This window comes from Pelophylax lessonae (genome assembly GCF_965119305.1).
Source record: "Pelophylax lessonae genome assembly, chromosome: 7".
NCBI classification, from domain to species: domain Eukaryota; kingdom Metazoa; phylum Chordata; class Amphibia; order Anura; family Ranidae; genus Pelophylax; species Pelophylax lessonae.
The window spans coordinates 37,096,897-37,122,924 of NC_138774.1; the positions used below are offsets into that span (position 1 = coordinate 37,096,897).

A 26,028-nucleotide genomic window follows, 5' to 3' on the forward strand; every position below is an offset into this window, starting at 1 on the left:
TGCAGTTCGCACAGGATCGGATCGCACAAGTGTGAACCGCTGTGCGATCCGATCCTGATGCGGCAGCAAAAATGCCTCCTGTGCGTGTTTGCTGCGGGTGCGATGCGAATTTAGCCATACAAACTGTATGGCTAAACTCGCACCGCACAGCTGATCGCATGTCATGTCGGAGCAGTGCGCTCCGACATGACATGCGAACCCCGCACACGCAGTAGTGTGAACCGGGGCTTAGGGCATCTAAAATTCTTCTTTAGCACTACATGTTCAACTCATTTGTGATGTCGTGTACAGTTGAGACCCACTATAATTCAATAATTGACTGCTTTAAAGGTTGACAAGCTATTAGGCATTTACTGTTGGTCTTGGTCCAGTTAGAAGCTCACTTTCTGTCTGCCTCCCCCTGCAGGTGGCTACACACAAATACCATGTTTGCAGTGGCTCAGCGGAAGTGGTTATACATCTACGACTCGCTAGGGGTGGAGCTTCACTGCATCAAGAAGTTTAATGATGTTTTACGCATGGAATTCCTACCATATCACTTCCTGCTAGCGACGTGTGTAAGTGCGATCATTGCAAAGTTTGTCTTGTCATGTTGCGTCTGCTCTTTGTGTATCTTGTGACCCCCTTGTTCTTCTCTCCAGAGTTCCACCAGTTTCCTGCAATACTTGGATGTCTCTATTGGAAAGGAAGTTGCAGCCACTTTTTGTAGGTCCGGAAGACTGGGTGTAATGTGTCAGAACCCCCATAATGCTATCATCCACCTGGGCCATCACAATGGTATGGAAAACGATGAGTTCCCATTCGTGGTATACAGTGGGGGCTCCAACAGCCAATATATAAATGGCTGCCCCCCTTATTATTTGGAATTATGTTCCTTCTTTTTTTTAACATTCAGGAGTGCTTTTTTGAAGAACAAAGCAATACAGAGTAAAAAGTCATAGAAACAAAATACAGTGCCATTTATAATTGACAAATCAAAGCAGGACATTAGGACCTAACCATACAATGCCATGCAACAATAACCTCATACACTAATTGTAACGGAACCTCTGACCCACACTGTACTTGTGGTCAGTATACAGCTTCCTTGCAGCCATGAACATATATAGATATTCCAGCCGCCCTCATTACAAAGGTAGCCTGACACTTGGCTTGTACTAGAATCACACTTTTTTAAACAGGCACACAGAATTTATATACACAGCATGGACCTCCCCCTCCTGATCATATTACCATACACAGGTCAGGGGTTGCCTGATTGCATTATCATATGTAGATGAAAATGTATACAGAATTAACCTGAACTAATTATCTGGCCATCTGGACAGAACAGTGTGAGGTCATTAACATTTAACAATGGGACAGGCAACTCAACACAATCCACATTCCATCTCAATAGATTGACAATAGGACAAGACTGCTGATGACAGTCTGTCCATCTCCTATATTGGAATACACATCTACGTATTGCTATGGTTATTTAGGAGTCAGACTTCATGGCAACAGGCTATAGGTCTCACAGTGTAAAGTGGGATTAAATCTTCATATTCCTTGAGAGATATTGCTGGCAAATATTACTGTCCCACTTGAAGCAATCCAAACCATTAAGTATCTGTCTTTCACTCCCAGTGACTGTGTCTGTGTATCGTCACACTAATGGAGAAAGAGAATTCACAAACCACCCGCATGAGACACCAAATGACCCCTAAGAAGTTATCCATCCACAAATATGCTCTTCCTTACCTTTTAGACATGCCTGCACCTTTAACCACTTGCCGACAGCCGCAAGTACATATACTGCGGCGGTCAGCCCCTCACAGGCAAAGTGACGTATCGGTACGTCACTAGCCTGTGAGGCTCTGGGGAGCGAGTGCACGCCGCCGGGCACTCACGATCGTCCGTTAGAGCGGGAGAAAGGCAGGCGGCTGATGTAAACAAGCCACCTGTCATTCTCCCCTGTGTAAGAATAGTGATCATACGGTTCTACTATGTAGGACCGTTGATCACTGTTCCTACACCTCAAGCCACAGCCAATCCCAGTTAGAATCACGCCCCTAGGGACACACACAACCCCTCCCTCTCAAATAAAGTTAACCCCTTCACTGCCAGTGTCATTTTGCAGTAACAGTGCATATGTATAGCACTGATTACTGCAGTAATGTCACTAGTAACCCCAAAAGTTTTAAAAATTTCAGTCAAGGGTCCGATCTGTCCGCCGCAATGTCGCAGTCCCGCAAGAAAATAGCAGATCGCCGCCATTACGCGTTAAAAAAAAGACAAAAATCTTTCCCTTAGTAAACGAAATAACTTTTGCGCAAACCAATCAAAATATTCTTTTTGCGATTTTTTTTTTTTTTTTTTTTTTTTTTTTTTTTAACCAAAATTATGTAGCATAAAACAAATTGGCCTGAAATGTTAAAAAATTTAGATTTTTACATTTTTTTTTGGGGAATTTCATATAAAAAAAATGTGAAAAATATTGTTGTTGTTGTTATTTTTTGCAAAATTGACGCTATTTTTTTGTTTATAGCGCATGATCAAAAAATCGCACAGGTGATCAAATACCACCAAAAGAAAGCTCTGTTTGTGAGAAAAAAAGGACGTCAAATTAGTTTAGGTACAGCGTTGCACGACCGCGCAATTGTCCGTTAAAGTCACGCAGTGCCGAATCACAAAATACCCCCTGGTCAGGAAGGGGGTAAAATCTTCCGGGGCTTAAGTGGTTAAAAAGTTATAAACACAGACGACAGATTTGACCTCTTCACGATTTCCATTTTCATTTCTACCCCGCAGACTAAATATTAACAAAATAAGCTGTAAAAATACCCACCGCTGCTTTATAGCATGCACAATAAACTATAATAAGATTGTAGGCCAGTAACAGTATAACAAGAATCATAACTGGCAATACCTCCTAGTGTTAAACATGCTGTTCCATGCTGGGTTCAGTGGTTCTACACAAAGTATTCTCAGTAGTGGCAGTGGGATAATAATATCAACAAGTGGATTAGGCGGGATGGAGGGAGGAGGGGCTCTAGTTGCCTTTGAGCATCCTGGCGGTGGATGCTCTGGCATACAACACAGATGGCAGCTTACAACAAACAGACACTCCCCTACTCTGGTGATGTCACCTTCTGGGCTGCAAAACTGACGCGTTTCAGTCGGTTATCGCTGATCTTTATTTTTTTTACTTTACTTTTTTTCTCCAACTCCTTATGCTTTTCTTTTACCCCTTATCTCTAGCTTACTATATAGGTATGAAAATAAGTTTCCTTATTAAGGTTTTGCATTGCTCATCTATTGCTTGTGTTTGTCCTGTTTTTGGATGTCATGTTGATGTCTCCCACTTCTAGGCACCGTCTCCCTCTGGAGCCCATCTGTAAAGGAGCCCCTGGTGAAGATGTTGGCCCACCGCGGAGCTATCCGATCGATGAGTGTGGACAAGACAGGAATGTAGGTGTATAAAGGCTTCCTTCTCATTAAACTGTATCTAAAATTCGGGTCAGTTTTCTTTGTCCCATTGGAGACATTTCTCTTCACTTCCTCTCCTGTAGACACAACAGAGGTAAGTGGAAATCTCTCCAAAGTGAGGGATTCCCCCATTAGTTGTCACAGCAACAAGTGTCTTTATTGGAAGACTTGGCGTTTATTTCTGTGCCAGTGATCTCATCTGTCCTTAGTTTAAATTGGTTCTAAAGGCAGAAGGTTTTTTTATCTTATTGTATTATTTGCATTAACTTAAAAACCTTCTGTGTGCAGCAGCCCCCCTCAGTCCTTCTTAATACTTACCTGTGCCCCATCTTAATTGAGCGATAATGCACGAGAGCCTTGGCTGTCTGAGACTCTCCATCCTCATTGGCTGAGAGAGCAGTGGGCGCCATTGACTCCCGCTAATGTCAATCAAAGTCAGTGATCCAATGAGGGGGAGAGGGGGCGGGGCCAGGCTGCGGCTCTTTGTCAGAATGGTCACACATAGCAGCGGCTCGGCCTGAGTGTCCCCATAGCAAGCTGCTTGCTGTGGGGGCAGTTGGCAGGAGGAAGGGGCCAGGAGCTCCGGCGGGGGACCCGCCAAGAGGAGGATCTGGGTTGCTCTGTGATCTGTTTTATCATTTTTAAACAAAAAAAACAAGACTTTAGTATCACTTTAAGTCCCGGTGCCGATGGTCAGCAGGACGAATAGAAAGATCTGTTTTATTATTCTTCTACAGGTACATGGCCACTTCTGGTTTAGACAGGAAACTGACCATCTTTGACCTTCGAACTTACAAGCCTTTGACATCCTGCGGAATACCCTTGGGGGCAGGGAATCTATGCTACAGCCAGAGGGGTCTACTGGCTGCATCAACTGGCAATGTTGTACAGGTAATATAAGCTATAAATAAATAAAATAGAAAGAGACAATCAGCACAATCAATAAACCTAATCAGTACAATTGCAACACTGATCCAGGAACATTACCAAAGCCTAGACAAATGCAAACATATCAATATTAGTGCAGCGCAATAGACAAATAGAAACCAATCATGATACAGCTCAAAAGTCCCCGCTGCTATTTCACAGAGCCGATCGGGATCGGCTTCATGAAATTGATGTTTTGCCTGCTTTCAACGGACTGTCTGTAAGTGCAATTTGGATCTAATAAATTTATTTTTCTCTTCCGTCCTCTGACAGACGCAGCCTCTTCCAAGTTTCATCACTATTGGGTAATGGCTCCCTCTGTAGGAGCAGGCTAGGTAGTGAAACTTCATTAAAAAGCTTTAACTAGACACTCCTTAGGGGCTGTCCCTCTCGACATTACCTTCAGACACTTAGAGCTTACTAATCAGTTTCTTGCTGCCTAGCTCGGGAGTAGGACCTAGGATACCCTGCTGGGACTCCGGTCTCAGTTTTTTATTTTTCTTTGAAAAATGTTTATTTTATTTTCTTCACTCGCTAACGCTAGCTAGTCAGGGGGATCCTCCTGGTGAACTACAAGCGACAGCCGGGCTGGGCTTCGCACTGCATAATCTAGATCCTTATAGTACCCCAGCCTGGCCTATGAGCGTGCGCAGGTTGTGGTCCGCCCAGGCCTCGCCACGACGGTGCCCCGAAGGATGGGGACGAGCCAGCGGAGAAACTCTTCGCCGGGACACATCAACCTGGAACGCCCTGAGTTGCAGCGTCCCTTCATGGCTAACTGCACCCCCACTCAGGGTGGGAGGCGCGCTGTATCAGAGTGGTGCCCGTGGTCCATGGTATGGTGAGTAATGCTACCCCCCATGTCCCTGGGACAGTATTCTGGGGGGGGGGGGGGGGGTGATGTGGTCCCACTCCTGGGGATGTCAGAGCTGTGCTCTCTGTGTGGTCCCCCCCCTGGCCGTTCTGGGCGGATCCTGCCTCCCTGCTCCTTATGGGGGCGCTCTAGCGGCGTCCACTGCGTGGGGGGGGGGGGTAGTAAGGCTTCTACCTTTTTCCTGGGGGGCTTCCTGTAGTGGATTCCCGCGGTGGCCTGGGCTCCTGGCTGTCAGTGCCGTTTTCGGCTGCCATTTTGGGTGAGGGCAAGCCTTACTGCATCAGTGTAAGGGCAGCAGCCATTTTTTTGGCATAACATGTGCTTTTGGCGCCATCTTGGATGTGGGCAGCCACATTGTAAGGGCGGCGGCCATTTTCCCTGTGTTTTTCCCATTTCCTTTATATTGGCATCCATGTTTGTGTAGCTCAGGGGGCTGTTCGGCCCCTAGTGATTTAGGTCACTGCCTTCAGCCATCTTTCAATTGCTGCAGTGGAAGCGTGGAGAGCGGTTTGTTTTCTCTCTCTCAGGCACTATAAGGGGTGTTTATTGCTTTTTATTGCTTTTTGGGGATTTATCCTTAGACACATTGCTTTCTCAGTGGTCTGGCACTATAAACGGGAACTCCAGCAGCAGTTCGGAATTGCGGTGCAGACCGCAATCGCTGATTTTAAAGGGCCAGTGTCCCTTTTTCTAAATTTTTCTGCCAAAATGGAGTCCCAGGGTGACATTTCCCCACTGATCTTGTTTGTGTATCCGGGACATCCGGATCACCTTCCCTAGCTTCCTTATCTGCAACCATTGAAACTTTGGCGTCCATTGATGTCACAAGGTAATGTTCCAAAACGGCCGATGCCCTCTCAGTCTTCTGATTCAGAGCCTGATGTGGCTGCCACGGACACTGCCCTCCCTATGGGATCCCTGTCCGCACACTCAGACGGGGAGGAGAAGGAGTCGTCCTCCGCTGCAGCGCGGGAATTTGCTTTGGTTGAAGCACTTGTTCGCTCCGTTAGGGAGAACATGGATGATGAGCCTACCCGGTCAGGTAAGCAGGTTTCCTTTGGGTCCCGCAAAGCCTAGAAGTCAGGTCAGGTTTTTGAATGAACAGTGGGGTCGCGTGAAGCATGTGCTGGCGGTGCCTAAGCGTTTTCAACGCCGGTACCCCTTTGCAGACCTGGCTTCCAATTGCTGGAAGGTGTCACCTAAGGTGGACCACACTGTTTTCAGGTTGAATAAATCCATGGTGGTTCCCGTGGAGGACTCCCCAGTGTTTAAAGATCCGATGGATATGCGCGTGGAGTCACTTTCCCGCCACATGTACTTGGTGGTGGGCTCGCTCCTCAAGCCGTTGTTCGCTTCCGTGCTTGTCTCTCAGACGGTTACGGAATGGATTAAGGTGCTTAGGCGCAACTTGGTGGCTGAGTCGGTTCCTCCGAATCTCATTGAGCTCACGGACCAAATGGCCCAGGCCAGGTATCTGTGTGACTCGGCCCTGGACGAGGCTCCCCTAGTCGCAAGATTGTCTGCTGTGGGGATTGTGCTCCGCCGCATGGTGTGGCTGAAGAGCTGGTCGGCAGACCATGCCTCTAAAAAGACCTTGTCTAATATCCCCTATTTGGGGGAACGCCTTTTTGGGGACTCCTTGGATGAGATTGTCAACGGTCTCACAGGGGGTAAGAGTACCCTCCTGCCCCAATCCGCGAAGGGTAAATCGCCCCGTACACGGCGGGGTCCTTCCTTCAAGGCTCATCGGGGGCCCTTTCGTGCCTCAGGGGCGCAGGAAAAAGGACAATCCTTCAAGGCCTCCGGCAGTAACAAGAAGCCCTGGTCTGATAAGCCCAAGGCCGGTCAGTCCGGTGCTGCAGCCCAGTCTTCTTCCTCCATGAAGGGACGCCCTCACCTGTTTCAGGGGTGGGGATACGTCTGCGTTACTTTCAGGAACCCTGGTTGTCCCTAATTCAGGACAAATGGGTTCACAAACTGATTCGTTCAGGGTACAAGATCAAATTTTGATCTCGCCCCTCAGACAGGTTCTTTCCATCAAATCTCCTTCTGTCTCACGATCGCCTGTGGGCTCTCAAGGGGGCAGTGCAAGATCTTCTTGCTTATGTCGTTATTGTCCCGGTTCCACAGCGGGAGAGATTTTGTGGGTTTTATTCAAACCTGTTTACGGTGCCCGGTAAGGAGGGCAAGGTTTGTCCAATTCTGGACCTCAAGTCACTGAACCGCTTTGTGCGGTGCATAAGTTCCGGATGAAATCCATCTGGTCGGTGGTGGCGTCTTTAAGTCGAGGGGATTTTCTGGTCTCCATCGATTTTAAAGGATGCGTATCTGCACATCCCTATCTACGAAGGTCATCAGCGGTATCTCCGCTTCGCAGTGGCAGAGGAGCATTTTTAATTTGTGGCATTACCCTTTGGTCTAGCTTCGGTCTAGCTTACCAAGGTTTTGGCCCCGGTGCTGACTCTGCTGCACAGGAAGGGGATTGCGGTCCTCGATTATCTGGACAATCTCTTGTTGAGGGCGAGCTCGTGTGCCACTCTGTTGGGCGGTCTGACGGTCACGGTTCAGACGCTCCAGGAGTTCGGGTGGACCATCAACTTCCAGAAGCCGGCACTGACTCCGTCAGTACGTCTGCTATATCTAGGAATGGTCCTGGACTCCGCTCAAGCGAAGGTTTTTCTCCCCGAGTAAAAACTTCAGACTTTGCAGGGCGAGATCAGGTCCCTCAGGGACAACGATCTCTCCTCCCTGCGGACCTGCATGAGGTCCCTGGGGCTGATGGTTTCAGCTTTCGAGGTGATCCCGTTTGCCCAGTTTCACACAAGGACTCTGCAAGCAGAGATTCTTGCCAAATGGAACAGGGATCGCCAGTCCTTGGACAGGATGGTGTGTTTGAGCCGTCTCACGAGGACGGAGCTTTCATGGTGGCTTCTGTCATCCACTCTGAACCAGGGCAAGTCCTTTCTGCCCCCATTCTGGACAGTGATCATCACGGATGCCAGCCTGACGGGCTGGGGTGGAGTACTGGACACCCTTTGTGCCCAGGGGACGTGGTCGTCGGAGGAATCCTCCTTGCCGATAAATGTCCTGGAGCTCAGGGCGATAAAACTTTTCCTGTTCCATTGGGCGACTCGGTTGCGTGGTCGCCCGGTTCGGGGTTCAAACCGACAATGCCACGGCTGTGGCTTACATCAATCACCAAGGGGGCACCAGGAATGCCCGGGCAGCCGAGATTCTGTCTTGGGCCGAGGCGCACGTTCCAACTATCTCTGCTGTTCACATTCCTGGAGTGGAGAACCGGCAGGTGGACTATCTGAGTCATCAGTCCTTGGATCAGGGAAAATGGTCCCAGCATCCGGAGGTGTTTCGGCTCCTGTATGCCCGGTGGAGGACTCCGGACGTGGATCTGTTAGCTTTTCGTCTCAAGAAAAAGGTAGAAAGGTTCACGGCCAGGGCTCGAGATCCTCTGGCAGAGGCCACTGACGCGTTGGTGGTGCCTTGGCACCAGTATTAGCTGATTTATGCCTTTCCCCCGATTCAACTGTTGGCCAGGTTCCTCCGCAGGTTAGCGTTGGAACAGGTACAAGTGATTCTGGTGGCCCCAGACTGGCCTTGTCGGTCTTGGTTGCATTAGTTGGATGTGGTTCGGGCGATCAGGGTTTACCTGTCGACCACGGAATCCTTTAGGAAGTCTGATTCCCTGTTTGTCCTTTCTGAGGGACTTTGGAAGGGTTCGGCTGCGTCCGCTGCAACCATTTCTAAATGGATCAGACAGACTATTGTTCAGGCCTATTCACTCAAGGGTCAGGTGCCTCCTTTCCCTGTGAAGGCACATTCTACTTGAGCCGTGAGTGCCTCTTGGACTCTTCGCCATCAGGCTTCTGTGGCTCAGGTGTGTAAAGCGGCGACCTGGTCGTCTGTGCACACTTTTACAAAATTCTACAAGATTGATGGCATCCTCGGATGCTTCCTTTGGCCGCAAAGTTTTGAGCACTGCGGTTTGTTGAAGAGACATGTCTTCTCTTCTTGGGGTGAATTTGTTCTGGCCTTGTTGGCACGTTACCGTTCTGTTGGTTGTGTCTTTTCCCACCCCTCACACCTGCACTGCTTTGGGATATTCCAATAGTGATGAAACTTGGAAGAGGCTGCGTCTGTCAGAGGACGTAAGAGAAAATAGAATTTTTGTAAGAACTTACCGTAAAATTATTTTCTCTGAGTCCTCTGACAGACGCAGCCCCTGCCCCTCTATTTTGGGGTTGCTTGCTACGAAACTGATTAGTATGCTACGAAACTGATTAGTAAGCTCTAAGTGTCTGATGGTAATATCGAGAGGGACAGCCCCTAAGGTGTGTCAAGTTAAAGCTTTTTTAATGAAGTTTCACTACCTAGCCTGCTCCTGCAGAGGGAGCCATTACCCAATAGTGATGAAACTTGGAAGAGGCTGTGTCTGTCAGAGGACTCAGTGAAAATAATTTTATGGTAAGTTCTTACAAAAATTCTATTATTTCTAGTGGTATGCACTTAGATCCTTTTTATTTCTTATTTGCACATATTTGCCTAACTGCTTTGTAACCTCACCGGAGATACGGAGGCTTTATATCTTGATCGGCAGAGGTTTACCTTCAACGGCTGATGTCAAGTGGATTGCTCAGGAGTATTTTCTCATGCCTCCCTGTCTTCTCTTCTGATGATTTAAAGCCCGTTTTACCTACTGGTAAAACAGGGATCTCTAAGTGATGTCAGCACATTTGAGTGCTTATTGGTAAAGAGATTGCCACCCGAAGTGGATTCTGTTTTCTGATACCCCTTGGTTCTTTATCTATTAAAGAGAGACTTTTTTCAACAAGGGACTTTTGAGCTGTATCATGATTGGTTTCTATTTGTCTATTGTGCTGCACCAAGATTGGTTTCTATTTATTTAATATATTGCACTTTGTTATAGTTCAAAATAAAGGGTGGAGCAAAAAACTACACACCATATAAAACAAACATGCAACAGAAGTAAGAGATATGCACAGGCATTGAAACGTGGGCAATGTCATTGAGGTTGTAGAGCAAAGGGGGAGGTCTGGTCAGTAAAGTCTTCTTCCAGCATAGGTACTAATCTCATGTTTGTGCTATGACTCAATCCTAGTATATTTGTAGTTATTTTATGTCTATCCACTTTACCACCGGAGGATTTTGCTGTCTTACGTCCAGGCCACTTTTTGCGATTCGACAATGTGCAACTTTAACTGACAATTGCGCAGTCGTGCAACGCCGTACCCAAACGAAATTTACGTCCTTTTTTTCCCACAAACAGAGCTTTCTTTTGGTGGTATTTGATCACCTGTGCGATTTTTACTTTTTTCGCTATAAACAAAACAAGAGCGTAAATTTTGAAAAAATAACAATATTTTTCACATTTTTTTATATGAAATTCCCCCCAAAAAATTTTAAAAATCAAATTTTTTTTAAATTTTTGGCCAATTTGTTTTCTGCTACCTATGTTTGGTATAAAAAATCACAATAAGCGTATTTTGATTGGTTTGTGCAAAAGTTATTGCGTTTACTAACTACGGGAAAGATTTCTGTCATTTTTGGTGTTTTTTTTTTTGTTTTTTTTTAACGAGTAATGACATTTTTGACACTTTTGGGGATACCAGTGACATTACTACAGTAATCAGTGCTATACATATGCACTGTTACTGTAAAAATGACACTGGCAGGGAAGGGATTAATTTTATTGTAGAGGGAGGGGTTAATGTATGCCTGGTGCTTACTAACGTGTGTGGGGGGAGGTGACTGAGTGACACAGGGACAGATCGCATGTTCAGCTATGCTGAACCCTGCAATCTGACCCTGTCTGTCACTTAGGAGATCCGCCTGCTTTGTTTACACAAGCGGGCAGATCTCCAGACTCGATTCCCCGACGATCGGGGAAGAGCGGCGGTGATTACCGCCGCTCCTCCCCTGGCCCGACTCCCGCTGTGACTGAATACAGCGGGAGCGAGCCTCCGGCGGCACGCGCGCGCCGCCCACAAGGGGAGGAGTCCAGCGACGTAGGTCTACGTCGCTGGACGGGAACGAGACACTTTGTCGCAGTACACTCAAAGTGACTGGTCGGTAAGTGGCTATAGGAAAAGAAGCATGTACAATTTCTGTAGCATTTTAGCAAAATTGATTGTCAGTTTTTCAGTGTGCGCCCTTGGATTGCCCCCTTACATCGGGTGTCCCTATCAGAGCTCCCCCTTAAATCAAGTGTCCCTATTAGATTGCCCCCTTAGATTAGGTGTTCCCATCGGAGCTCCCCCTTACATTGGGTGTATCAATTGAAGCGCCCCTGTACCTTTTAGCGGCAGGCAGTTGGCAGAAGTCGGGTCAGTAAGGGAAGCAGGGTGAATGGAGGAAGTTTCACTTCAGTCGTTTCACGTTGGGGGTGGGGCACAGACATGACGTCATTGGTTGTTAAGACACCAGCAGTTCTAACAACCAGTTACTGCAGTGGATCGGGGGTTGGGGAAGAAACTGCTCTCGAGTCTGGCTGGCTGACGATCTGCGTGGCTGACTGACAGTCTGTCACTCCTTCCAAATCCTGACCACGGTCTGCAATTTAGTGATGTTGGTTGTAGGGCGTTACTGAACTGTCACTACAAGTACTTTTGCTATTGTCCCTGCAGGTTGCATGGGAGCACTAAATGCAAATCTATGTCTTACTAGAAAAGATGGGTTTGTTTTTTCCACCATGGCCCTCAGTCTCCAAGTTTACTCACCCAGAGAAAAGCATTTAATCCCCTTTTCGCCGACTGTACACAAATATGCAGCTGCATTAGACTGGGCTTTTGTCCTTGGGGGGGGCCACATATTTGCGTATCTACTTTTGTGCTGGGAGAGCGCCGTATGGCGTGGTCCCAGCACAGAGACCAGGGTCTCGCTAAAACCCCCAGGCCCCGTTCTCATGATCGGGACCCAGACCACTCTGGGTCACCTAATCACTGTTATAGCCAATCGGAGGATCAGTGATCAGTCACTGTGAAGCCCACTCCCGTGTTTTCTGTCTCTGTGAATGGATGAGAGAGATAAATTGTATCATTCTCTGTCCTTGCAGAGATGGAAAATAAAAAGTGTATGAAGAAAAAATTAAATAATAATTAAAAACCTCAAAAGGTTAATGCAATTCTACCTCTAGAGAAAATAACCTCTCCGCTTAGAGGGTGGTGCCACAGATTTGACAAGATATGGAATGGATAGTTTTGCGATCCTACATTTGCATCCACCTCAATAGTAGTGAACAGGATGCATAGTTATTTACATTTGACACATTTAGGTAACATTGTCTAGTAAGCTCCTATAGGATGTCGTATTTCCATATACTAGGTGTTTGTATAGATTACTAAAGACCATTTCTTGTTGATATCTCTAGGCTCTGTCAGCCTAATTGTGTTGCTTTGTAAAGCATGGACTGCACTGTTTGCGGTCTTCTTTTTATCTGTGTTTTCTTCCGTCTTTTTTTGTTTTGTTAAAAAAGGAAAGCGGTAAGAAATATGTCTTATTTAATAAGAAATTATGAAAAATATCTGCTGAAAAAAAACTATGTGTCTCCAGAGTAAAAAAATGTAACCCACTATCTATTTAGGTATATAAGGATACCCACATTACTGAGCCCAAAGCTCCATACATGTGCCTTTCCGTGAAAGCACCAATCCACGGGCTCCAGTTCTGTCCCTATGAAGATGTCCTGGGAATCGGTCATGGTGGAGGCTTTACCAGTATGATTGTACCAGGTCAGTGACATCTCCTATAAGAATTCCAGGTATGGATATTTTATACATAATTATATTGCTGCAGCCTGGGCCAATGTTACCATGCATATATCATACCTGGCCAATGCCCATCGATGCTGGAAATCACTGAAGAAGACACCACTACTCCAGTGATCTCCATTTGCTTCTGGGTTCCAAGCCAAGCGGCTATTCTGCTGCATTCTAAATACAGGAGGTCACCCTTCAGAAGGAATGCAAAGCATTCTCTAATTGGATGGGGTGGAGAGGCAGGGTAGTGATGTCACACTCTCTATCTCGTCCAATTAGAGAATGCTTTGAATTCATTGTGAAAATGCAAAGATTTCTCTGAATGGCATCCGTGCCGAGTGACCGACCTTTTGTGTTCAGAATGCAGCAGGGCAGTCACTCAGTGCTGGACCCGGAAGCGAGTGGAGATCACTGAAGTAGCGGTGTCTATCTCAGTGATTTCCAGCTTCCAGGGGCATTGGCCAATTATGGTAAATGCATATGAAGCACACTTCAAAAAAAAAGTCTCTGGTGAACATTAGGTTTATGCCCCCAGTTAGGGCACTCACAGCCGGGCACATAGCATTCTCTTCATTCTCTCACTGGCTCAAAGGAACAGTCTAGGTAGTTCTTTTAAGGGTTATATAGTTACATAGTAGGTGAGGTTGAATAAAGACAATGGTCCATCCAGTTCAACCTGTGTAGGTGTGTGTGGCCGTAATCATCTCTCATACCCCTGAATGTTTTTCTCCTTGAGATGTATGTCTAAGAGTCTTTTGAAAGCCACCATACTTCCCGCAGAAATCACCTCTCGTGGTAGAGAATTCCACAATCTTGTATCCCTAACAGTAAAGAACCCCCCACGTTGCCCGAGGTTAAAACGCTTCTCCTCTAATCGCATTGTATGCCCTCGAGTCCTCATGCAATCCTTTCGACTGAATAGCTTTTTTTCTATGCTGAGATCACCATTGAGGTATTTATAAATTGCTATCATGTCCCCTCTCAGGTGTCTCCAGGGAGAATAAATCAAGCGATTGCAGCCGCTCTTCATAATTAAGGTCCTCCAATCCCCTAATTAGTTTAGTTGCCCTTCTCTGAACTCTCTCCAGCTCCAACACATCCCTCCTGATGACTGGCGACCAGAACTGGACAGAATACTCCAGATGCGGTCGGACCAGAGTTTTATAAAGTGGTAGGATTATAGTCTTATCTCTGGAATACATCCCTTTCTTTATGCATGCTAATATTCTGCCGGCTTTGGCAGCTGCTGCTTGACATTGCAAGCTGCTGCCTAATCTATCATCAACCAAGACTCCCAGATCTTTCTCCATTTTTGATTCCTACAAAGGTTCCCCCCCTAAAGTGTATTGTGCTTTTATGTTTTTAGTCCCCAAGTGCAAAACCTTACACTTCTCCACATTAAACCTCATTTGCCATGTCATTGCCCACTCTGTTATTTTGTCCAGGTCATTCTGTAGGATATCTGCTTCATGCTGTGCAGTTATTGCCCTGCCCAATTTTGTGTCATCTGCAAAAACTGATCTAGAATTACTGATCCCATCCTCAAAGCTGTTTATAAATAAATTGAACAAGGTTGGTCCCAGGACTGAGCCTTGGGGAAGCCCACTTACTACCTCAGACCAGTCTGAGTATGCGCTATTTATTACCACTTTGGACATGCCCTTTTAGCAAGTTCCGTATTGGAACATAAAACTTGCATGGGGTGAGGAAGCATGGGATACCCCAGAACTGAAGCGATAACCATTCGAAGGACTCCTGTTTTGCTGCACTGTAAAAAAATGTCCCCCAGAATCTATAATGGTGACTATGAATTCTCCCAGAGACCAAAAGCTACACAGAGCCCTCCAGGACATAGACCATCTACTCACGCAGCCACAAGACCATTGGTTGCCTCATTCTGGGGGTGTCTTCCAGCAGGACTGGACCCATTAACACTCCATCCCTGCCTTAAGCGTCGGGCTATTTATGGGCTCCCCACCACCTACTGGGCACGCCTCCACAAGGATATGCTGGGGTCCCAAAAATATTTAGGCTGCCCACTCTGTTCTTCCTCACACTATAATTGTAGAATCCTCTAGAATACAGGGATAAGTAATCAGAGCAGCATTCTGTGAGACACTGAACAGGCATTAACAATCAGCCCCTCCTCCATTGATTACAGAGGAGCTAACTAAATTTACCTAACAACCTGCAGTACTCTAGGAGGGTGCTACACATAGTTACACTGGTCTAGGGTTGCACTGATACTGGCTTTGTTATCGGTGAGTACAAGCCCCCATACTTTCAGTCAAGTACTCGCCGATACCGAGTACAGATACTTTGTAGAGTGATTTGTGTCCATACAAAATTAATTGGCTTAAATCGCAATGCAAAGAATCGCTTGCAATTCCTGTCCAAATCGCATGCGATTTTTCCCACAGCTCCTATGTGTGTGAACCTAGTAAAGAAAGGGAAAGGCCATCTAGTGCAGCAATGAGCATTTTTTATTAAAAATGTTTTAACAAATCACATTAAAGTACATAGTCAAATCCAAATCTGCATAGTATCCCGGTCCCTCCGATGATTGAAAACCATGGCTGCTGGGAGTGCTTACAGGGCTGGAGGAGAAGGATCCCTGTTGGTATAGGGTGGAAGTGATGTCAGCTTGGGGAGGGACCGCCTCTGTCTCCTCCAGAGCTTTGAGCACCTCCAGCGGCCATGGTTTTCTATCATCAGCAGGACCAGGATGCTATGCAGATTTTGATTTGATATGTACTTTTATGTGAGTTGGTAGATGGCCCTTTCTTTACTGTGTTCACACATACAGGAGCAGTAGGGGAAATCTCATGTCATTTGGACAGGAATCGCACCGCATTCCTGTTCGAATGGCACCACATTCCTGTTCAAATCACATGCAATCATTCGCAGTGATTCATTTTGTATGGACACAAATTGCACTGCGAAGTATCGGTACTTGGTATCGGCAAGTGCTTGGCTGAAAGCATCGGTACTCATACTCAGATAAAAAATAAACGGTATTGGCACAACCCTAGACCAGTGCAACTATGTGTAGCACCCTCGTAGACTGTGTAGGGATGAACCGATGCATCCCTACACAATCTAAACCAATGTAACCATGTATAAAATATCCATACCTGGAATTCATATTTAATGTGTTATTTCTCCTCTCCCATCTGATTCTTCTTATTCCTTCTGTGCCCTTCAAAGACCTCCCCATCATGTCCTGTAATCACACTTCCCTTTTCTCCAACAGGGGCTGGCGAGGCCAACTTTGATGGTCTGGAATGCAACCCATATGAATCCAAGAAGCAGAGGCAGGAATGGGAGGTCAAAGCTTTGCTTGAAAAGGTAACGTAGTTAAATATTATGATGTGTGAAAAAAGTGCGCTGGAAAATAGAAAAGCTGCTACCTTAGAAAAATAGAATGAATGAAACAAAATGTGTATCAGGTGCGCTAAACTATTAAATTGCTGAATATCCAATATATAATTATATGGTGATATATCAATATAAATTCTGGGTGATATGCAAGCCGAGGGAGGACAGAGGGAGAAAACGGCTGGGGTGAGTTCACCGCTGGATCGTGGGACAGGTGAGTGTGAGTGGCTGTTTATTTAAAAAGCAGCAGCTACACCTTTTTGTAGCTGCTGACTTTTAAAGGGGTTATAAACCCCGGGGAAAAATAAAAACCTGAAAGACTAAAAGGCATAATGAGCTAGTATGCATCGCATCCTAGCTCATTATGAAATACTCACCTTAGAAATATGCCCTCCAGCGGGGCCCGCACACCACTGAGACGGCTGACATCTTCCCCGGTGTTCCTTCCGGGTTCGTGGGAGCCGCCAGCCCGCACAGAACTCTGAAGAAAGGGCACAGGCGACCGTTCCTTCAGAGCGCATGCGCCGATGACGTCCTCAGCGGCGTATATAGTAAATATGTTCTAAACGATGTAAGTTTAGAAGATATTTACAGTACCTATAGGTAAGCCTTATTATAAGTACAAACAAACCAGGGAAATTTTCTTCCTCTTTAAAAAACACAAAAATGTTTGAAAGATTTAATAAAAATGTATTGGAAGAAAAAAAAAAATAAACACAAAAATGACTGGAACTCCGCTTTAAACTGTTAGTAAAACTGTCAGAAATGTATCTTTATATTGTTTTCCAATAATCCCCAGCACAGTAGACTAAATTGGGGGACCATGTACTATGAACCTGCTGGGCTGCATTTCATTGTGCAGTGCTATCAGTGTAACATGTTTTCAGGCACTGGGGGCTGAAGGAGGTGCAATAAAAGGTAAAGTCACAAGGCACTTTCACACTTGAAGCTGAGAGAAGGATAAAATCTGGTACAGTTACTGGTGTCAATTTTAATTCTTCCTGTCTTGTACCCCATAGATCCAGCCTGAGCTCATCACTTTGGACCCCACTCAATTGGGAGAGGTTGACACCATCACCATGGATCAGAAACGCAAGGAGCAAGTGGAGAGACTGGTAATTGCAACCTGTTTTATTGATTATTTTTGTTTTCTTTGTCTTTTACTGTTTCCACTTGTATTGTTCCATGTATTATAGTGAGATCTCCCTGCCATAATCTGTGATTCTCTTCTGATGATAATAGCCGACAATAAATTCATATCCATTTAAATTGATGATATTAAAAAGTCAAATCTAATACAATATATCTAACAATTATATATATTTTTTTAAAAACTGTAATTTTCATTTTCGGCACCTGAATTTTCATTTTTGGCACCAATATTTCAGTTTGTTGCACCTCCTAATCGGGAGGACTCTTGTGATTTTTTTGGCCTGCAGATATTTGCAAAAATATATGATGTGGACCTCATTGCAGTGTCTGCACTGCAGGAGATTACTGCTCATTTACTGTATGTCTAGGGGATGGAAAAAGTAGCAGGGGTCTTCTGCTTCCCTGGCAGCTGGTGCTCCCCTACACTCCAACAGTGGAATCTTCAATGGCAGCCTTGTGTCCAGTGCAGGGCTATGGGCCCTGTATCTGTGTGGATGACATCAGAGGGCATCCGGCTGCTGGAGTTCAGTGCACTCATAGTCCATTGAGGTCTACAAGCCATTCTCAAGGGGTGAGGGGGGGGGGTGCTGGAATATGTTACATGATACACCCTGAATACAGGTGTAACATATTCTAACGGTGAACTTATCCTTTAAGTCTGATTATCCTTGAAGTCTGAGTATCTGATTGACACTTGTACCTACAGGTAAGCTTGTAATAAGGCTTGCCTGTATGTACAGTGAATATCTTCTTAACTTAACCTGCTTAAGAGATATTCACAGCGGGGGCAGCTGGTAATGTTACCAGCACATGCGCAGTGCGCTCTGCATTCAGGGCACACGGAGTGTGCTGTCAATGCAGAGCGCCATGCCACGAACGTGACTCCTGTGCGCATGTGTGGGAGTACTGTCCTAGTGGCCTGGCCGTTCAAATAGTCAGAGCACGTGGACCCAGGAAAGAAGACTGGGAAAAGATGGAAGCACCTGCACCAGTTACAGCACTGATAGATGGCTCTGTTTAAAAGGTGAGTCTGTCATATTGACAGATTGCGGTGCATACTAGCACATTATGGCAATAACCTGCAGAAGAGTCGACTATATATAATATATATATATATTTGGCCAGTGAGGGTAGAAAATGTTTCAGGCCCAGTCTCGGTGAGAATAAATATGGTCTCAGGGTTGGGGGTCAGTAGGAGGTGGAATAGTACCGTATCAGTGTAAGGAATAGTGCCCCATCATTGGTGTCAGTGGGAGGAATCGTGCCCCATTATTGGTGTCAGTGGGAGGAATCGTGCCCCATTATTGGTGTCAGTGGGAAGAATAGTGCCCCATTATTGGTGTCAGTGGGAGGAATAGTGCCCCATTATTGGTGTCAGTGGGAGGAATAGTGCCCCATTATTGGTGTCAGTGGGAGGAATAGTGCCCCATTATAGGTGTCAGTGGGAGGAATAGTGCCCCATCATTGGTGTCAGTGGAGGAATAGTGTCCCATCATTGATTTCAGTGGGAGGAATAGTGCCCCATCATGGTGTCATTGGGATAAATGGTGCCCCATCATTGGGGTAAGTGGGAGGAATAGTGTCCCATCATTGGTGTCAGTGAGAGGAATAGTGTTTTATCATTGGTGTCAGTGGGAGGAATAATGTCCCATCATTGGTGTCAGTGGGAGGAATAGTGTTCTATCATTGGTGTCAGGGGGAGGAATAGTGCCCCATCATTGGTGTCAGTGGGAGGAATAGTGACCCATCATTGGTGTCAGTGGGAGGAATAATGTCCCATCATTGGTGTCAGTGGTAGGAATAGTGCCCCATCATTGGTGTCATTGGGAGGAATAGTGCCCCATCATTGGTGTCATTGGGAGGAATAGTGCCCCATCATTGGTGTCAGTGGGAGGAATAGTGCCCCTTCACTGGTATCAGTGAGAGAAATTGTTCCCCACTGTTGGTGTCAATGGGAGGAATAGTGCAATGGCTGGGGGAGGACTGAAAAAAAATGGTGGGAGGGGAGGCCAGAGGGCCCTTTGAGTGTTTCGGGGAAAGGTGCCCCATCATTGGTGTCATTGGGAGGAATAGTGCCCCATCATTGGTGTCATTGGGAGGAATAGTGCCCCATCATTGGTGTCAGTGGGAGGAATAGTGCCCCTTCACTGGTATCAGTGAGAGAAATTGTTCCCCACTGTTGGTGTCAATGGGAGGAATAGTGCAATGGCTGGGGGAGGACTGAAAAAAAATGGTGGGAGGGGAGGCCAGAGGGCCCTTTGAGTGTTTCGGGGAAAGGGAAAATCTTGGATCTTGTGATTCAGGAAGGAGGCGATCTGGGAAGAGTTGCTTCTTGTTTTTGCCAAAATGTTTCTGTTCCTGACATTTGTTGTCCCATCTCAGGGCTTTGATCCCTACGAGAAGACTCGCTTTGCTCCTCGACATAAGCGGAAGGGAAGAAGTTCCACTGGGAATATCCTGAAACGCAAGAAGAAGGTCGCACACGAGGAGAAGAGGGTGAGTCCCAGAATGAGAATGACAACTGTAACCTATGTACTGCCCATCGGCCCTTACCCCTGGGGTGACATTTGTATACTTTCTCTCCATGCATGTAGTGCAACACCGCAAGGGAAACCGGGGTATGGGGGGGGGGGGGGGGTGAATCAACACACGTCCAGCACAATACAATGTCACAGGGTGTGTCTTTGTGCTCGGGAACGTTCTGTAACCAACACTAACATGAAGAGCTGAACTTTGTGTGTTTGGTGTCTGTTGAAGGCCTTACATGCTGAACTTTCAGTAATTATTTCAGAATAGTGGGCCCCACACATTATCAAATATTGGAAGATATCCACTTCATTTTTTGAAGAAAATACATTCTGTTTTATGAAAGAAACGCTATACTTGGCAGTGGTGAAATATTTAATTCCCCTTGGCAGCCTCACCATAGACCACGTATGCTTTTAGTTTAGTTTTATTATGTATATATCATTGTGGACATCCCAACGTAAGTAATTCTGTAATATTTTTGTTTTAATGTATGTTATTTAACCACTTAAGCCCCGGAGGATTTGGCTGCTAAACGACCAGGGGGTATTTTGCGATTTGGCACTGCGTGACTTTAACGGACAATTGCGCGTTCGTGCGACGCTGTACCTAAACGAATTTGGCGTCCTTTTTTTCCCACAAACAGAGCTTTCTTTTGGTGGTATTTGATCACCTGTGCGATTTTTTGATCATGCGCTATAAACAAAAAAAAGCGTCCATTTTGCAAAAATAGCAATATTTTTCACATCTTTTTATATGAAATTCCCCCCCCAAAAAAATGTAAAAATCAAAATGTTTTAACATTTTCGGCCAATTTGTTTTATGCTACATATGTTTGGTAAAAAAAATCGCAAAAAGCGTATTTTGATTGGTTTGCGCAAAAGTTATCGCGTTTACTAACAAAGGGAAAGATTTTTGTCATTTTTGTTATTTTTTTTTTTTTAACGCGTAATGGCGGCGATCTGCGATTTTTTTTTTTTTTTTTTTTTTTTTTTTTTGCGGTACTGCGACATTGGGGCGGACAGATCGGACCCTTGACTGACATTTTTGACACTTTTGGGGTTACCAGTGACATTTCTACAGTAATCAGTGCTATACATATGCACTGTTACTGTAAAAATACACTGGTAGTGAAGGGGTTAACTTTATTTGGGAGGGAGGGGCTGTGTGTGTCCCTAGATGCGTGCTTTCTATTGTGATTGGCTGTGGCTTGAGCTGTAAGGACACTGATCAACGGATCTACATAGTAGATCCGTGTGATCAGTGTCTTTACACCGAGGAGAATGACAGGCAGCTTGTTTACACATCGGGTCCGCTGGTCACACGCGCGGGGGGGTCCGTGACCGCGCGGGAGCGCGGCGGCGCGCGCTCGCTCCCCAGACCCTCCCAGGCTAGTGACGTACTGATACGTCACTCTGCCTGTGAGGGGCTGACCGCCGCAGTATATAGTCGTGCGGCGGTCGGCAAGCGGTTAAAGAACTTCATGGTGACAACTACATGTTATGGTTCTATATGCAGGCTCTGGTTCCTGCTGAAAGTGTATCTAAAGCAACATTTTTTTAGTTTTAGATTTACTGTACCCTCTCACTGTGTCCTGGTGACCATATCTCTACTGTTTACCATATCTCTATGCAATTCTTGCATGCCTTGGTGCCCACTCTGCAGTTTGGGTGGGCTGCATGTGGCCGTGTGACACTTTTTGTGCAGCCCTAGGGACCCCGGCAGACAGTAGTCTGTTTCCCTGTTGGTCTGTAATAGAACTAATCTCTATTAGTGAAATGAGTCCTCACTCTATGACTGTTTCCTACAGCACATTTCGCTGTCACCAACAACTCCTATAACACATCTGCGCTCTGCGGCCATCTGCCGCGGCCCGCCCGCGCTCTGTGTCACTATTGCATAAATACAACCAAACAATAATTCTTAGCATTAGGACTCTGAGAGCGGGTCATTTGCATATAATTTTATTAAGCGCTGCGCAAACTGTTGGGGCTATATAAATCCAGTATAATAATACCCTGCGGGGTTATAATATGATTACAGTTACATGCTGGTGCATTTTTTTCTATTGTTCTTAAAGTGTATGAGATTGTATCACCCTGTCAAAGTTTATTTGTGGCATGGGATGGGGTGGAAGAGTGTAAGGTTACTAATGAGGATTGATTAATGTGAGAAGAGATAGTTGTGCTGCTTGTTTGGTGTGTTGCTCTATAAATGTGCTTTGAATTAATGTACTATGAAACTACATAGTCACCGGTATAAAAATTCATAAATATGTAAACAACTGTCCTCCGGCTCTGTATCGGATGTAATGTCTGCCTCGCCCCTCCACTGATACTTATACACTAATGAGGATTGTGACAAAGGAGAGATATAAATCGCTGCAGACCTTTATGCAATAAAAGGTCACATTGTTGTGGTGAATTCTCTGTCTGCACAGGGTGTGGAATAACTTGTTATAACTTGAAACGCGCGTGGCGGTGATAAAATATTTGCTAGAGGCCCCATACAGACTCTTCTTGTGGGACTTAATTTATATTTACAGGTGCAGCTCATATAATTAGAATATCATCAAAAATTAATTTATTTCAGTAATTCAATTCAAAAAGTGAAAGTCATATATTTTCTATAGATGCGTTACACACAGAGTGATATAGTTCAAGAATTTCTTTCTTTTAATGTTGATGATTATGGCTTCCAGCTAGAGAAAACCCAAAATTCGGTATCTCCAGAAAATTAGAATATTACATAAGACCGATTAAAGAAAAGGATTTTTTAAAAAGAAATGTTGGCTTTCTGAAGAGTATGTCCATGTACAGTATAATCAGCATCGCCATAAAGCCGGTCAGCAGAGGGAAGCATGAAGTTCGCTAAAATTAGAGGGTTGCCCTGACTTTGGACTTGATAAAACACAGTGGACCAACACCAGCAGATGGCAGGGATCCCCAAATCAACACTGACTGTGGAAACTTCACACTGGACCTCATGAAACTTGGCTTCTGTGCCTCTCCACTCTTCCTCCAGACTCTGGGACCTTCATTTCCAAATGAAATGCAACATTTTTTTCACAGTGATGATTTGGGGAGCCATGTCATCTGCTGGTGTTGGTCCACTGTGTTTTATCAAGTCCAAAGTCAGTGCAGCCCTCTAGCAGGAAATTCTAGAGGACTTCATGCTTCCCTCTGCTGACCAGCTTTATGGAGATGCTGATTTCATTTTCCAGCAGGACTTGGCACCGCCCACACTGCCAAAACTACCAATACCTGATCACATGATCATGGGGTCACTGTGCTTGATTGGCCAGCAAACTCACCTGACCTAAACCCCATAGAGAATCTGTGGGGAATTGTCAAGAGGAAGATGAGACACCAGACCCAACAATGCAGAAGAGCTGAAGGCCGCAATCAAAGCAACCTGGGCTTCCATAACACCTCAGCAGTGCCACAGGCTGATCACCTCCATGCCACGCCGCATTGATGCAGTAATTCATGCAAAAGGAGCCCCGACCAATCATTGAGTGCATACTATACTGTACATGGACAGACTTTTCAGTGCGCCAACATCTCTGTATTAAAATCCTTTTCTTTTTTTTTTTTTGGTCTTCTGTAATAATCACATTTTCGGAGATACTGAATTTTGGGTTATCATTAGCTGTAAGCCATAATCATCAAAAGTAAAAGAAAGAAATGCTTGAAATATATCACTCTGTGTGTAACGCATAGATATAAAATATAGGAGTTTCACTTTTTTAATTGAATTACTGAAATAAATTAAATTTTTAATGATATTCTAATTTTATGAGATGCGCCTGTATATATAAACACATTACAATGTTATTGGGACTGCTTTTTTTATTATGATTATACAAGATTTTATAGCACTAACAGATTGCACAGTGCTTTTACAAATTTAAAAAAAATGAATAGTACAATATTTGGGAGGAGGGCAGGATGGGCTTTCCTGAAGAGATGATTCTCCAAGGGTCCCCTAAAGCAGGGGTAGATCTACCTGGACAACATGAATGAATGGGGTCTAAGGAGAAGGCGGTTAGGTGTGTGTTGGGAAATGGTGTAGCAACCTCCTCCATCGTAACATGGTTAAAAGAGGAAGCATTGAATGGGGTGGTAGATGTTGCATGTTAGGTTGGGAGATATCTGGACAATTTTTTTTGTCAATCTCTGGGAAGTGAGTGAATTAGTAAGTAGAGGATGAAGTGGAAAACAATTGATGAATACTGGATGAGAATGATGAAACGGATCTGTATGGCAGTGCAACAAAGAGCCGCTGGCTGCAAATCACGGTTATAAGAGTTACCTTGGGTTCCATGACATTTTTAGCAGAAGATTTTTCCCCTGAAGAAGCCCAGAAGGCGAAACATGTCAGGATTTACCATCCTAATACGGCAGCACTTTTCTGGCAGTATGATTGCTTTTGAAAGGACTGTACCCAATTCATAAAAATCTTGCTACACATTCGGTGAAGAGTTCCAATGCACGCGACAAATTCAGGTACTTATGTGCAATACTTTTCTGATATGACACAACAGCTGTGACAATTTGGAAATACTGCCAGTTGTGAGCTATGGAAACTATCGGTAAATAGGACCAATGTCATTCTAGAGTAAGCAGGGCTCTGCCGTCTTCCCCTTCCAGCACTGGTTGCTAGCACGCTGTTGGCCGCACGGCACCATAACAATCAGTAACGCTGTGTGGCTCTGGGGCTGAGCAGGCACCGAGGAGCGTGTGTCCATTATGGACACTGCAGCCTCATTGCCCCCCCCATGAAACAAATTCATGTCCATAAAGCGGTCACAAGAATGGGAGGCCATTTTTTATTTTGTGCATGAAATGAATACTTTGATGGCAAATGAATGTCTGCAATGGTAATCGGAGAGGTGAGCTGTAATATTATTGCATTTTTTGTTTGATGTTTGACCCTTCCATTATAGCGGTATTTTATATGATAAAGTATAGTTTCTGGTACATGGCACGCGCTTTTCACTTTACTGTTCTCTTTACCGGAGCGACATGGGCAGGATTGTACTGCAGACTGAATGGTTTTCTGCATGCTGGCATTATATCCCTCTGTGAGGATCCTATGTCCCTGTGTGGTCATCTTTTAGATATTTGTGGTCCTTGTATGCCATGTGGCCACATATAATCCTTTTTGGGTTGACACCATTGGGAACATCTCTTGAATAGTTCAGATTATATATTCAAGTTGCTGTATATAGGAGTAACCGTGGGTTCCATGACCTTTTACCAGACAATACATCCCCTGAAGAAGCCCAGAAGGCGAAACATGTCAGGATTTACCATCCTAATACGGCCATGAATTTAAGGACCAAAAGAAATGGGTCATGATTGTATATGGTTTTATCTTGGATACATTATTTAAACTCAATTTTCGAATAAATACTGAATTTTTAATGAAGTTTTCTACTTATTTCGCACCTGACAAGTCCTGTGAGTCTTCCATTTTTTCCAGTAATAATGGCTCTATGTCACTCTGTTCCTGCAGGTCGAAATCAAGAAATCCTTAAAAGCCCGTGAGAAGGAGCAGAAAGAGAGCAAATCAGCAGCTGCTGATCAGAGTCATCGAACAATATTGGACAGGTTCAAAAAGTGATCGGCTGAGTGTATGATGAGGACAGCGGTCTGTGAGTGGAACACCAGCTTCTGAGGTGCCTGGTACCAGTGCCAACACTGAAATACATGTGGCTGAGCATAGTGGCTGAGCAGAGCGGAGCATAGTGCCCTCTAGGCCAGTGATGGGGAACCTTGGCACCCCAGATGTTTTGGAATTACATTTCCCATAATGCTAAACTACACCGCAGAGTACATGAGCATCATGGGAAATGTAGTTCCAAAACATCTGGGGTGCCAAGGTTAGCTGCTCTAGGCTATACAC

The 26,028-nt window shown here is 45.2% G+C and overlaps 1 protein-coding gene across 1 annotated transcript in view; it reads left to right on the forward strand.

Moving 5' to 3' along the window:
* The window catches only part of WDR46 (WD repeat domain 46), a 59,922-nt gene extending 34,153 nt beyond the window's left edge, over nt 1-25,769 (forward strand). The window contains exons 8-16 of the mRNA XM_082262567.1: nt 407-557; nt 642-777; nt 3,354-3,453; nt 4,209-4,362; nt 12,888-13,035; nt 16,316-16,410; nt 17,460-17,555; nt 19,975-20,088; nt 25,639-25,769. Coding sequence (XP_082118693.1) covers nt 407-557; nt 642-777; nt 3,354-3,453; nt 4,209-4,362; nt 12,888-13,035; nt 16,316-16,410; nt 17,460-17,555; nt 19,975-20,088; nt 25,639-25,746 — 1,102 coding nt within the window. The 3' untranslated portion in view covers nt 25,747-25,769. The remainder of the gene's footprint in view (nt 1-406; nt 558-641; nt 778-3,353; nt 3,454-4,208; nt 4,363-12,887; nt 13,036-16,315; nt 16,411-17,459; nt 17,556-19,974; nt 20,089-25,638) is intronic.
* The last annotated feature ends 259 nt before the right edge of the window (nt 25,770-26,028 follow it).